Here is a 13,233-nt window from a genome sequence, read left to right as displayed (position 1 = left end):
TCTTCCTGGTTCTGCTCTCTTCATTCCGTACCAGTTCATGTCTTTCCAGGTTTTTCTGAAATCTACCTGCTTATCAGTCCAATCATTTATATACAGATAATTTCAAAATCTATATATGAGGCCCTAATTTCTCTCCGGAGCTAGTTATGCACCTCCAACTACTTCCTGGACATCTCAAACTGGATGTCCTAAAGACATCTTAAATTCAACGTCAAAAAAATAATTCAATATCTTCTACCTCCCCAAGGAAAAAAATTCCCACCCCCCCTTTCTTTTGGAAGGGGGAAGGTAGGGCAATTGGGGTTAAGTGACTTGCCCACGGTCACACAGATAGTTTTGTGTGTGTGTGTGTGTGTGTGTGTGTGTGTGTATCTGAGACCATATTTGAACTCAGGTCTTCCTGATTCCAGGGCCAGCACTCTATTCACTGCGCCACCTAGCCGCCCCCATAAGCCGACCTTATGTGGTAATCTCCATATCACCTTCAGAAGTTCATCACTCTCACTCACCCCACATATCCAAAACCATTACCAAATCTTGTTACTACAATCATTTCTCTTACATATGTCGTCCCCTTATAACCATTTACATAGTTGTCACCTTAGTTCGAATCCTCACTTTTCACCTGGTCTAGGGAAATAACCTCCTAACTGGTCTCCCTAACTGAAGTCTCTCCCCACTCTAATATATTCTCCATTCAGTTGCCAAGTGATTATTTCTAAAGCTTAGGTTTGACCATGTCTTTAAACCTCACCTTCCACAATGATCTCCAGTGGTTCCCTATTACCTCCATCATCTTGAAGTTCTTTACCCTGGCATTTAAAGCTCTTCATATCCTAGTCCCTTTCTAACTTTCTGGGTTCCTTTTACCTTACTTGCTCCCACAAATCTGCAATCCAGCTATTACAGTCTATGTATTGTTCCTCCTGTCTCTATCTCCTTACCTTGGTACTAGCTGTCCCTCATTCTTGGAATGGCCTTTCCTAATCCACCCAGACGCTAATAACCTTCCCCTTTCTATCTATCTTTTGCATATCTAGTTATTTACAGTTATCTCCCCATTAGAATGTAAGCTCTTTGACAACATTTTAAGACAGTGTTTACCATTTTGGTATTCCCAGAGCTTACCACAGTGCTTAGAAAATAGTAAGCACTTAATAAATGCTGCTGACTGACCAATACCACATTCTGAAGTAAATCAACACAGTAGCAGCACAGGATCTGAAAACTCTAAGATCCCCAGCTACTGTGGGCGGTAAGAACACATCTGACAAAAACTGCTGGGAAAACTGAAAAGAAGGATGACAGAAATTTAGATTAGACTAACATTTCACACAAAATACATCACAATAAGCTCCAAATGGATGTTAGAAGACTAAGGAGGTAGATACCTTTAATAATTATGGATAAAGGAAGAGTTCTTGACCAAATAAAGGATAAAAAGAATAACAGGAGAAAAAAATGGACAGTTTTGGTTGCACAAAATTGAAGAGTTTTTTTGCACAAATAAAATAGAGTTAAAATTGAAAGGATAAGTTATTTACAGAAGAAATGTCTACAGCAGTTTTCTCTAATAAGATACAAGATATATCAGGAACTGATTTAAATATATAAGAAATAAGAGCAATTATCCTATAAATAGCTAAATGGTCAAAAGATAAACTGACAGTAATCAAGAAAAGATATCTAAAATATCAATGATCATGAGACAAAATGCTGCAAATCACTAATAGTAACAAAAATTCAAAATAAAAACACTTTAAGGTTCTATATCACACCCATCAGATTGGCAAAGATGACAAAAAAGGAAAATAACAATGGTTGGGGGGAAATGTGGCAGTACAAGCACACGAATGCATTGTTGCTGGAGATATGTATGAAGCTGTCCAGCCATTATGGAAAATAATATAGAACTATACCTAAAAAGTCACTGTGTACACTTTTGCAGAGTAATATCACTACTAGGAATAAAAGAAGGAGTATCATGTACAAAATTAAAATTTTCATATGTAAATGTAATGGAAGACTACTGAGCCATAAGATACGTTAAAGTGAATGAGTTTAGAAAATCCTGTGAAAAACTGAACAAATTGGTAGAGTGAAGTGAATAGAAGCAGAACAATTTATACAATGACTTTAACATTATAAAGAAAAATAACTTCGGGGTGGAGTAGATAAAATAACAAGATGGCAGAGTAGAAGCAGGACCTTCATTGGGCTTCGGCTTCCACCTTCCCCAATACATGTAAAAGGGGACTCTAAACAAACTTTGGAGCTGCAGAACCCACAAAATGACAGAGAGAAGCTAACCTCCTGTAATGGAAATGTAAATTTTAAAGATCTTCCCTGCCCCTAGGCTAATGTGCACCTGAAGCCTGGGGTGGGAGGCTTGTTTTTCAGTAGATACTTCTTGATTGGCCAGTGAGTCAATAAGGTTGTTACATTCTCTGAGCCAGGAGAAGGCTATATAAGCCCTGATGTGTAGCTTTGTTTTGGGACTCACTTTGAGAAGTGTTTTGTGATTTGATCTGAATTCTGGGAAGCCGTTGTTGAGAGTCCCCCGGCTTTGAAAAACCCAGAATGTGGAAACCCAGATGTTGACTGGGTATGGATGTAATGGTTGGACAGTTTGGAAATCTGTCTATTTGATGTTTCTGTCTTGATAATTATGCCTGTATACTTTGAGGTTCAGGGTGCTGACCTTTTCTCCTGAACAAGGTAAACGATATATGTCTGACTGATTAAAGTAAGCTTGTTAACCCATTTTGAGCTGCTTTCCTTTAACAAAGCAGATCCAAGAACCTGTGTGAGCAGGCACCCTGGGGACACTGGGGTGCTTGCTGCTACACCTCCTGCTGAGGACAGCCCAGCAGGCCAGCAGGAATAGGCCAGCTCAGCACTCTGGAAGCTGAGGCTTTAGCCCCAAGGCGGGTCTGACCAGCTGCCAGCTGGAGGGACTCCAGATCAGCAGCAGCTGTGGCTGTTTCCAGGATTTATCAACACACAGATGCAAAGGACAAAGTGAGAGGTCAGTACAGTCTGGACTTTGGGACCCAGTAAGTGGGAGTGCATGGCTTTTGCCTCCAGGGGGAGAAGCCGCTGAGACGCCAGCACAGCCAGCCAGTGCCACATGGCAGCTTCAGCTCCTGGTCTGCAGAGTGTAGGGGGACCAAGCACCAGTCTGAGGGGTAATGGCTCTTGCTTTAACTTTCTTGGATCTGGATTGCAGTCTAGGGTGGAGGTCCTGGGGTGTGTGTCCACCTTGACAGAGCGTGTGGAGGCCTCAGAGAGGGCACCCATCTAATACCTCTGGCAGCTGAGAAACCCCAGCATTTGGGATGAAAGCTCCCCTGTCTGGTGGCAGAGTCCTACCGTGGCAAAAAGCCCAGGGGTCAAGTAACTGAGGGACGACATGGCCAGGCAAAGGAAACAAAGCAGACACAAGATTCCAACATTAGACTCCTATTTGGGGGACAAAAAGGAGCAAAGCATGGAACAGGAGGAAGACAGTGAAGTCAGAACTCCTGCACCAAAAGCTACTAAGGAAAATATGAGCTGGTTACAGGCCATAGAAAACCTTAAGAAACAGATAAGAGAAGTGGAGGAAAAATTGGGAAGAGAAACGAGAACGATGCAAGAAAATTACAAAATGAGAGTCAACAGCCTGACTGAGGAAAATAACACCTTAAAAAATAGACTAACTCAAATGGCAAAAGAGGCTCAAAAAGGCAATGAGGAGAAGAATGCCTTAAAAAGTCGAATTTGCCAGATGGAAAAAGAATCTCAAAAGCTCACTGAGGGGAATCATTGCTTCAGAATTAGATTGGAGCAAATGGAAGCTAATGACTTTATGAGAAATCAAGATGCTGTTAAACAGATCCAAACAAATGAAAGAATAGAAGGCAATGTGAAATATCTCATGGGAAAAACAACTGACCTGGAAAATAGATCCAGGAGAGAGAATTTAAAAATTATTGGACTACCTGAAAGCCATGACCAAAGTAAGAACATAGAAATCCTCCAGGAAGTTCTCATAGAAAACTGCCCTGATGTTTTAGACCAAAGGGCAAAATAAAGGTTGAAAGAATCCACCGATCACCTCCTGAAAAAGATCCCAAAAAGAAAACTCCTAGAAATATTATAGCCAGGTTCCAGAATTCTCAGATTAAGGAGAGAATATTACAAGCAGCCAGGAAGAAACAATTTGAATATTGTGGAAACACAATCAGGATAACCCAGGATCTGGCAGCTTCTACACTGAGGTTTCGAAGGGCTTGGAATATGATATTCCGGAGGTCAAAGGAGCTGGGATTAAAACCAAGAGTCACCTACCCAGAAAAACTGAGTATCATCTTTCAGGGGAAAATATGGTCATTCCATGGAATAGAGGACATTCCTGCTAAAAAACCAGAGTTGAATAGAAAATTTGACATTCAGATACAAGAAACAAGAGAAGCATGAGAAGGTAAACAGGGAAAAGAAATCATAAGAAACTTACCAAAATTGAACTATTAACATTCCTACATGGAAAAACAATAATTGTAACTTATGAAACTTTCAGTAGTTGAAGGGAATAGAAATATATATATGTCTATATATGAGGGTATATTGGCATATGAATATATATGTGAATGTGTGTATATATGTTTACAGATATACATAGATAAAGGACACAGGACCAAGTTAACAGAAAGGGATGATACTTACAAGGTCAAATTAAGAGTTGAGAGAGGAATATAAAGAGAGGAGATGGGGAGAGACAGAATGGGGTAAACTATCTCATAGAGAAGAGGCAAGGGAAAATCGTTAACAATGCAGGGGAAGAATAGGAAGGCAAAAGGGAATGGATTTAGCTTCAGGAGGGAATGAAGTAACACACTAAATAGGGTATCTCACCCTCCAGGAGAGTAGGGGGGAAGGGTATGAGAGGGGGGATGATGGAAGGGAGGGCAGGCTGGCGGGGATGGAAGTTGGAAGCACCCACTTTTGAAAAGGGACAGGATCAAAGTATAGAACAAGTGGGAGGTGGGATAGGAGGGAGGGAAATATAGGCAGTCTTTTACAATATATCTACTATGTTACTGTTTTGCATTAGCCACACATACACAACCTATACTGAACTGCTTATCTTCCCAGTAAGGGTGGGAGACAAGGGAGGAAGGGAATGAATCTGGAATTCAAAGTTTTAAAATCAAATACTCATATATAGATAGATAGATACTATTATTAATACTATTTTACATGTAATTGGGAAATAAGATATACAGGCACTGGGGCATAGAGATCCACTGGAAAAGTCGAAAGGGGTATGAGAGAAAATATGGGAGAGAGCAGATTGGAGCAGGGGTGATTGCTATTTTGGGTCGGTGGGTAGGGGAAAAATGGGGACAAAATTTGTAACTCAAAATCTGGCGGAAATGAATAATATAAATCAGAAGTTAATAAAGCATTTAAAAAAAAAGAAAGGATTAAAGATCATTCACTTCCCCAAAGCAATTTCTAAAGCAGAGTGAAGAGAATCATCATGTCTCAGTAAGCTAAAAAACTAGAGACTGGAAAATTTTATCTTACCTTTGGAGTTGGTTCATATCTTTATAAAAAAATATTCATTTAATCTATCTTTTTAGTGTTTCAGAATTAGCATCTTTAAAATTAATATTAGCTACTTGAAGAACTGTATCAGATTAGGGAATAATGTGATTGTCTATTCAGTTCAAGAATCTGAGAAATGCCATGAAAAAGTGATAGGAACTATTTTGCTTCTTGTACAGGAAATGCTGTGATCAGAGTAAGAACTGGATTTCTGAGCTTATATTATATTAGTTCCTATTGACTCCTGGAAAATGGACTTCAGGGAAGCTAATAGATATTCTATGTTGAGAGCACATTTTGAAGTCCATTTGAAATGTGTAGCATACCATGCAATGTGACTGTAGCTGTGTGATTAGTTTCCTTGTTCTCAATTGAAGATTTAGGAAGTCATTCTGTAAGGTGCTCTGAAATAAAATGTGTAAATGAAAGGTAGGAAAAAAAATAACTTTGAAAGAACTGTGATAAATGCAATGATCAATCACAACTCCACAGGACCTATGATGAAGCATACCATCCACATCCTGAGACTGGACTAAAGGTGCCGATTAAGATATATATTTTTGGACATGGCCAATGTTTTGACTTATTTTGCTTGACTGTTTATTTGTTACAGGGGAAGTTTTTTTTTGTTTTTTTTTTTTAAAGGAAGGAGGATAAGGGGGGGTTGGGGGGAAAACCGATGGAAATACTTAGTGATGTCCCTCAAAAAAGAAGCAAGCAAGAAAGTCTGTTATTAAAGAATGTAAAAAATGCACAGAAGAGAACAAAAGGAAACTGAGAGGGAAAAGACAAGCAAAGGACCTTTGAATTAATGTGCTGAATGCATCATGTTTTGGTTTTTTTTTGGCTTTTTGGAGGGCAACAGGGTTAAGTGACTTGCCCAAAGTCACACGGCTAGTAATTGTGTCAAGTGTCTGAGGCTGGTTTTGAACTCAGGTCCTCCTGACTCCAGGGCTGGTGCTCTATTCACTGCGCCACCTAGCTGCCCCATCATGTATTTTTAAAAAAAGAAAACTGCAAATACAATGCAGCTAAGATTAGAAGGGAAAAAAAATTTTTCAGCAATTTTCTTTGAAAGAAGTCTCATTTCCAAGATACATAAAGAACTGATTCAAATTTATAAGAATAAGAGACATCTACCAATTGATAAGTGGTGAAAATATGAACAGGAAGTTTTCAAGGAAAGAAATCCAAGCTCTTTTGACAGATGAAAAAAACACTCCCAATATACTGTGCTTTAAGAGATGATGAATATGGGGTGGCCAGGTAGCACAGCAAGTAAGAGCACTGGCACCAGAGCCAGGATGACCTGGGATTGAATCCGGGCTCAGACACTTAGCACCCACACGGAAACACCTGGCCATGTAACCTTGAGCAAGTTACTTAACCCCAATTGCTTAGGGGTGGCCAGGTGGCTCAGTGAGTAAGAGAACTGGCCCCAGAGTCGGGATGACCTGGGATCAAATCTGGGCTCTGATACTTACCACCACACCCAGAAATAACTGGCCATGTAACCTTGAGCAAGTTACTTAACCCCCATTGCTTAAAAAAAATAAAAGAGAGATGATGAATATGATCAATATATATAAGCATGGAAAGAGTAAGATAAACTGTAAAGTAAGCAGGGTAAAAAAAATATGCACAATGACTACAACAGTGTAAACTGAAAGAATCACGCAATCAAAAATCAATGTTGAAACATTACAATGAATAAGCATGGCTTCAAAGAAAAGATAAGAGAATATACTCTCACCCTTTTACAAAGCTATCTAATGATACACTACACATATTTTTAGATTTGAGGTATGGAGAAGTTCTGCTAATTTTTTTCCTCTAAAAAAGTATCACTGTTTTATTAGATGACTGTCAGGGAAGGAGAGGGTTACTGAAAGAAATCTGGATGATGTAAAAAAAAAGATAATAAAAATGTATTTTTAAAAATGAAAATGCTATAACTACACACATATAACCTATATTGAATTGCTTGTCTTCTCAATGGGGGTGAGTGAGGAGGGAAGAAGGGACAGAATCTGGAACTCAAAAGTTTTAAAAACAAATGTTAAAAAAATTGTTTTTACATGCAACCAGAAAAGAAGATATACAGGCAATGGGGCATAGAAATTCATCTTTCCCTACAAGAAAGTAAAAGGGATGGGGCAGAGCCAAGACGGAGGCGTAGAAGCAGGAAAACTCCCTGCACTCCCCCCATAACCACCTCAAATACCTATAAAATATGACACTAAACAAACTACAGAACCCACAAAGTGACAGAAAGAAACAAATCTCCCACTGAAGACAGCCCAGCAGGTGGAAAGAAAGGGTCCATCACAGCCTGCTGGGAGCAAAGCCGAGGCCTGCATGAGCCAGCAGTTTAAGCCTCAGGGCAGCCCCAACCAGCCACAGCTGGAGGGACTTCAGGAGAGTGGATCACCAGCAACTGTGGCGGTTTCCAGAATTATATCCCATAAATGCCAAAGACAAAGTAAAAGGTCAGTGTGAACTTTGGGAACAGGGAGTCGGGAGTGTGGTCTGGCCTTTGCCTCCCGTAGGGAGGAGCAATTGAGGTGAGGCGGCAGCCTACGGTGGCTGCTTCAGAGCTCCCAGCCTGCAGATTGTAGGGGGACCAAGCAACCTGTCTGAGGGGTAATGGCGCTTGCTTTAAGCTGCTTGGATCTGGATCTCTGTCTAGGTGGAGGTCCTGGGGTGTGTGACCAGTGTGCCAGAGCTTGTGGAGGCTTCAGAGAGGGCAGCCAACTAATAGCTCCAGCAGCTGAGAAAACCCCAGTGATTTGGGACAAAGCTCCCCTCTCTGGAAGTTGAGTTCTACTGGGGCAAAAAGCTCAAAAGTCAAGTAATTGAGTGGCAACATGAGCAAGCAAAAGAAGCAAAGCAAGCACAGAAATCTGACTTTGGATTCATATTTTGGGGACAAAAAGGATTAAAGCATGGAATTGGAGGAAGACAGTGAAGTCAGAATTCCTGTACCAAAAGCTTCCAAGAAAAATATGAACTGATTACAGGCTGTAGAGGAGCTTAAGTAGGATTCTGAAAACCAAATAAGAGAAGTGGAGGAAAAATTGGGAAGAGAAATGAGAATGATGCAAGAAAATCAGGAAAAGAGTCAACAACCTGACTGAAGAAAATAACACCTTAAAAAATAGACTAACTCAAATGGCAAAAGAGGCTCAAAAAGCCAATGAGAAGAAAAATGCCTTAAAAAGCCAAATTTGCCAGATGGAAAAGGAAGCTCAAAAGCTCACTGAAGAGAATCATTCCTTCAGAATTAGATTGGAGCAAATGGAAGCTAGTGACTTTATGAGAAATCAAGACACTATGAAACAGATCCAAACAAATGAAAAAATAGAAGGCAATGGGAAATATTTCATTTGGAAAAAACCACTGATCTGGAAAATAGATCCAGGAGAGATAATTTAAAAATTATCGGACTATCTGAAAGCCATGATCAAAAAAAGAACCTAGAAATCATCCTTCAAGAAATTCTCAAGGAAAATTGCCCTGATGTTTTAGTACCAGGGGGAAAAACAGAGGTCGAAAGAATCCACTGATCACCTCTGTGATCCCCAAAAGAAAACTCCTAGGAATATTATAGCCAGGTTCCAGAGTTCCCAGATCAAGGAGAAAATACTATAAGCAGCCAGGAAGAAACAATTTGAATACTGTGGAAATACAGTCAGGATAACACAGGATCTGGCAGCTTTTACACTGAGGGATCGAAGGGCCTGGAATATATTCTGGAGATCAAAGGAGCTGGTATTAAAACCAAGAATCACATACCCAGCAAAACTGAGTATCATGTTTCAGGGGAAAATATGGTCATTCAGTGGAATAGAGGATTTTCAAGCATTCCTGATGAAAAAACCAGAGTTGAAATGGAAAATCTGACATTCAGATACAAGAAGCAAGAGAAGCATGAGAAGGTAAACAGGGAAAAGAAATCATAAGGAATTTATCTAAGTTGAACTATTTGCATTCCTACATGGAAAAACAATAATTGTAACTTATGAAACTTTTCTCAGTGTGAGAATAGTTGAAGGGAATAGAAATGTATATGTATACATACATATATATGTCTATATAGGAGGGCATATGGGTGTATGAATGCATATGTAAGTGTGTGTATATATGTGTACAGGTATACAAAGGCAGAGGACACAGGATCAATTGAATTGGAAGGGATGATACTTGAAAGGTGAAATTGAGAGGTGAGACAGGAATATGAGAGGAGACGGGGAGAGACAGAATGGGGTAAATTATCTCATATAGAAGAGGCTGAGACAAACCCTTCCTTTCTACCTGCCAGGCTGTCTTCAGCGGGAGATTTGTTTCTCTCTGTCACTTTGTGGATTCTGTAGTCTTAAAGTTTGTTTAGAGTCATTTTTTATAGGTATTTGAGGTGGTTATTGGGGGAGTGCAGGGAGTTTTCCTGCTTCTACACTGCCATCTTGGCTCTGCACCCCTTTTCTTCTATTTTTAAATATTTTTTTTCCAAGTACATGTGAAAATTTTTAACATTTATTTTTTAAAATTGCGTTCCAAATTCTCTCCTTTCCTCTCTCCCTGCCACCCTCATTTAAAAGACAATTTGATACATGTTATACATTTGTAGTTATTCAATGTGTGTATATATGTTATGCTTATACATGTATAGGTCATACATACGCAGTCATGCAAAACACTTCGATATTAGTAATGTTGCAAAAGAAAACAATGACCAAAAGAAAAAACACACAAAAAATAAAGCAAGTAAAGAATATTATGCTTCAATCTGCATTCAGACTCCATCATTTCCCTTTGTGGAGGTAGATAGCATTTTTCATCATGAGTCCTTTGGATCACTGTATTGCTGAGAATAACTAAGTCATTCACAGTTGATCATAGTATAATATTCTTATTACTTTGTACAATGTTCTCCTGGCTCTGCTCCCTTCACTTTGTATCAGTTTGTGTGTAAGCATTTCCAGGTTTTTCTGAAGCACAACAGTATTCCATTACAATCATATACCACAGCTTGTTCAGCCATTCCCCAAATGATGGATATCCCCTCAATATCCAATTCTTTGTCACCACAAAAAGAGCTGCTATAAATATTTTTGTGTAAATAGGTCCTTTTCCTTTTTTTAAATCTCTGGCATACAGACCCAATAGTGATATTGCTAGATCAAAGGATGTGCATGATTTTATAGCTCTGTGGGCATAGTTCCAAACTGCTCTCCAAAATGTTTGGATCAGTTCACAACTCCATCAATAGAGCATTACTGTCCCTATTTTCCCACATCCCCTCCAACATTTATCATTTTTCATTTCTGTCATATTAGCCAATCTATAAATAGGTACGAGGTGGTACCTAAGAGTTGTTTTAATGTGCATTTCTCTAATCAATAGTGATTTAGAACATTTTTTTCATATGATTATAAATAGCTTTGATTTATTCATTTGAAAACTGCCTGTTCATATCCTTTGACCATTCATCAATTGGGGAAAAGAATTGTATTCTTATAAAACTGACTCAAGTACTCTATATATTTGAGAAAAGAGACCTTTATCAGAGAGAGTTGCTGTAAAAAATTTCCCCCCATTTTTCTGCTTTCCTTTGAATCATGAATACATTGGTTGTTTTTTTTTATGCAAAACCTTTTTAATTTAATGTAATCAAAATTATCCATTCTACATCCTGTAACGCTCTATATCTCTTATTTGGTCATAAATTCTTCCCTTGTCCACTGATCTGACAAGTAAAACATTCCATGCTCCCTTAATTTGCTTATGGTATCACTCTTACTGTCTAAATCACATACCCATTTTGACTTTATCTTGGTATACAATGTGAGACGTTGGTTTATACCTAGTTTCTGCCAACTACTTTCCAGTTTTCCCAGCAATTTTTTCAAATGGTGAGTTCTTGTCCCAAAAGTTGGGATCCTTATGTTTGTCAAACACTAGATTACTATGATCATTACCTACTGTGTATTGTGTACCCAATCTATTCCACTGATCCACTTCAGATAGTTTTTCCAATCTTACACATAGTTAACACTGTTACTTTGGTTTTATACTTAAATTTACATTACATTTAACTATTTAAAAGTCCTCACTCCACTCCCCAACCACCACTCCAAGCCCAATTGTACCTTTTAACCCTCCCCCCAAAATCCTTAAGTACTTACATGGGCTGACATCTCTGTATCTGTTTCGATTTCTATTTTCTAGAGATTTCGCCACTTTATGAGGGTAGTCATGGGACTGATTTCGAATTTCCTTAAAATAACAAAAATATAATTTAATAATCAAACTTCTCATATTGTGTACAACAAAATAAAGACTTACTTTCCCAGTCATTAAATAAACTATCTTCAACATAAGCCTGAGCAAGAAAACATATGAAGGAATATATTTTAAAAGTTACAATTTGATTGCTATAATAACAATATTGATGAAATTATAGGTCTACTGGAATTATTACTAAGTTATAGAGGGAAGAAACAGTATCTAATATGCTATATAAAGCAGGAGAAATAGTACTTAAGAAATTGGAAAAACTGTGGAATAAGACCAAGTATACAGCAAGGAAAACAATGCTGGAGATAACACAATTTTGAAAGCACTGGGAGATTACTTCATAAGACCTCAGGGAAATAAAGATTAAAAAAAGAATGTAAAAAATCACAAATATTAATATCCCCAAAAGATAATAAATAGAACATTAAACTACCTAAACTTATACCACTTTTTTCATCTCTGCAAAAACTTTATAAAATGATGAACATGTGCAATGAGGGTTTCATTGATGAAGAGAAGGGAACAGGTAGGTTTTTACAAATCCTCCTCAGCACAGTACAATTTTAGTGTCACCTATTTGACTGAAAGATGGAGAAACTACCAGACACCCACTGTGTTAACCAGTTACTGATTACAAAAAGAAAAGGAAAAAAGCTCACTGGAAGAACCAAAGTCTTAACAAAGAGGTCTAACAGTTTAATGACAAAATTATACAAAATTCCCTGTAACTACAGATACAAATCTGTTCAGAGATGCTCATTATTGAATGCTTAAGAGGCATACAAAAGGGTTAAGAAGCTCACAAAAGCACTTTCCAAACTCTGAGGAAATGCCCTGTACAATAGCTGAAGAGCATAGTATGGCTGCTTGATGCTTGTCCGACTCCTCCTCTTGACATGTGATACTGAGCTGAATGAAGGGAGGCAGCTCAATGCAATGGAAAGAGTGCTACCTGCGGAGTCACAGGCCCTGGGTCTAAGTCTCAGCTCCGACACCTACAATCTCTTATCTGGGAAAACTGCTTAAACTCTGTCCTCTGTCAGTTATTGAATCTGTAAAATGAAGGAGTTGGTCGAGACAATTTCTAAGGTCCCTTCCAGATAAAAAAACTATGTAATTCCAAAGGTTGAGATACAATACAAAATATCTTCAAGACTATTCAAAATAAATTAGCCTAAAAATTCATGTAAGATAAACTAAGTGGATAAAAATTCTTATTGTCTAGACCTGTGGTCTCCACTCAGTCAATAAACATTGATTAAGTGACTACTATGTGCCAGGCGTTCAAATAAGCACTGGGGATAAAAGAGACAAAAGATGGTCCCAGTCCTCAAGAAGCTCACA

General features: G+C 38.5%; 1 protein-coding gene across 4 annotated transcripts in view; it reads right to left on the bottom strand.

Moving 5' to 3' along the window:
• Positions 1 to 13,233, bottom strand: part of PTPN2 (protein tyrosine phosphatase non-receptor type 2) — a 114,051-nt gene that overhangs the window by 70,798 nt on the left and 30,020 nt on the right. For all 4 annotated transcript variants that reach the window (XM_069099603.1, XM_069099602.1, XM_069099604.1 and 1 more), the window contains exon 2: positions 11,778 to 11,868. In XM_069099603.1, the coding sequence (XP_068955704.1) occupies positions 11,778 to 11,868 (91 nt within the window). The remainder of the gene's footprint in view (positions 1 to 11,777; positions 11,869 to 13,233) is intronic.

The sequence above is a fragment of the Petaurus breviceps genome, unplaced genomic scaffold (assembly GCF_028583685.1).
Source record: "Petaurus breviceps papuanus isolate PSGF00001 unplaced genomic scaffold, PetGlider_PUasm1.0 38, whole genome shotgun sequence".
NCBI classification, from domain to species: domain Eukaryota; kingdom Metazoa; phylum Chordata; class Mammalia; order Diprotodontia; family Petauridae; genus Petaurus; species Petaurus breviceps.
Note: the sequence above shows the minus strand (reverse complement) of the source record. Positions and strands in the feature narration are given on the sequence as shown.